Here is a 1,662-nt window from a genome sequence, read left to right on the forward strand (position 1 = left end):
GACGTGTAACCCTCTATGTATGTACACATAACATTATCCAAAAATTAATTTTTTTTATCCAGTTTTTGTTTGTTTTTGTTTTTTTTGGCAATTATTCTTCAAAACAAACTTTAATCGATCACTAATATATAATTAATTGATTGTGCTTTATTAGATCTAGATCGAGAACACTCACATACTAAAATTTATTCTTTTCTATCAATATTAAGGAGAATGGTGTTTTTTTTTTTTTTTTTGAAACAAAAACACAAAATTAAGTAAAAAAATAGACTAAAACAATATAGGGGACATCTTGTTTCAATTTTCATTGATTTTTTTTAATCAATAAATTTGTTACATAAAATTCAGCCTTCAATGATGTAAAATTCTGGTTTCACCCTACAAAAAAAAAGTCAATGAACATGATTTCATGGATTAATTGAGATATTCAATCATTTCAAATTCATCAATCCAATCACGACCTTATAAATTAGACTCTTGGATCTTTCCATTGTTGGTAGCCTCCTCGACGTCGCCATCATTGTCATGATCTTGGTCTAACACATGAAAGTTGGTTAGGGAATAGTGACAGTAGTCAGTACTACTACTCTTGTAATTGTGGTACAAGTAGTACTTGATCATGACAAGATAAAGGGTCACCATGGAAGTTGTCATCCCCAACACGAACCAACTAAACTGAATATTCGCTAACGATATGGCGCGATCCAGAGCCTCTTCTCCGTGGCACCGAACCTCGATATGACCTTTCTTCAAGCTCATGTAGCAACCTTTACGCATTAGACTAGCGGGCATTAACGTGTACCCGATGACGAAGAACCAAACACCCTGAAACACAATACTAGCCGATCTCACAAAGCTATTCAAGAAACTATGGGGATGACTAATGCCTAAAAGGGTGGTGGAAAATGATACGGAAATGACAATTTGAAGAAGCCAGTGGTATTGGCCTTCAAGTCCCACGTGATCCGTGGAGTGGAGATGGAAGAGGAGGAGTTGCTGCCCAAAAGCCAATGCATATAGCAGATAGGTGAGTCCGTATTGAACATCAGGAGGGGCAAGCTTATCTAGGACGATCGAGAGAAAAGCAGACATGAAAAATGTTAAGGATATACTCCCGTGTTCGAAAAGTCGGAAATGGTTAGATGGAATGGTTCCATCGGGGTCAAGAAGATGGTGGCCATAGGGCGTGAGGTAGAGTTCGATTACTAAAGAAATGGAGGTTGCAATCATGATGAAATAGAGCTCAAAATACTTTATTCTTGAGGTGGGAAACCATGGTAAAGAGGTGTAGGATTTTGGGTTCTTGGCGTGAAGTTTTATGTGATGGAAAGTTTGCCATAATCCGATGGCGAGTATGCCAAATCCATGCACCACATGCCCTCCGAGTCCACCCATTTTTGTTTCGACTTTTGGAGCAGCTTTAAAGTTGTAGATGAGCTAGGAGTTTAATTTTTTTGTGAGTTAATTGGGTGTAAAGGGATTTAGGTAGTGGATGGGTTTTTATAGACGTACGGGTTAATTGAAGGAACATGAAATATTGTTTGGGGTTTGGGGTGTATATGGGGAAAATTGTAATTTTAGTCTATAAAGTTGGTATGTTTGGATTTTAGTCTTGTAATTAGTCCAAGGTGAGTCCTATTGGTTCTACAATTTTAATAACTT

At 37.2% G+C, this 1,662-nt stretch overlaps 1 protein-coding gene across 1 annotated transcript; it reads right to left on the reverse strand.

The window, feature by feature from the left end:
- Positions 1-462: 462 nt before the first annotated feature.
- Positions 463-1,450, reverse strand: LOC140878466 (uncharacterized). Its single transcript, XM_073282067.1, has one exon. It carries the CDS (start codon positions 1,393-1,395, stop codon positions 463-465), a length of 933 nt encoding a protein of 310 aa, XP_073138168.1. The 5' UTR covers positions 1,396-1,450.
- Between the last annotated feature and the right edge of the window lie 212 nt (positions 1,451-1,662).

Source organism: Henckelia pumila, chromosome 2 (assembly GCF_033568475.1).
Source record: "Henckelia pumila isolate YLH828 chromosome 2, ASM3356847v2, whole genome shotgun sequence".
Taxonomy (NCBI): Eukaryota; Viridiplantae; Streptophyta; class Magnoliopsida; order Lamiales; family Gesneriaceae; genus Henckelia; species Henckelia pumila.

Bases quoted from the DNA above. Each gene is read 5' to 3' on its own strand.
- LOC140878466 (XM_073282067.1), bottom strand. From the start codon at position 1,395: ATGGGTGGACTCGGAGGGCATGTGGTGCATGGATTTGGCATACTCGCC.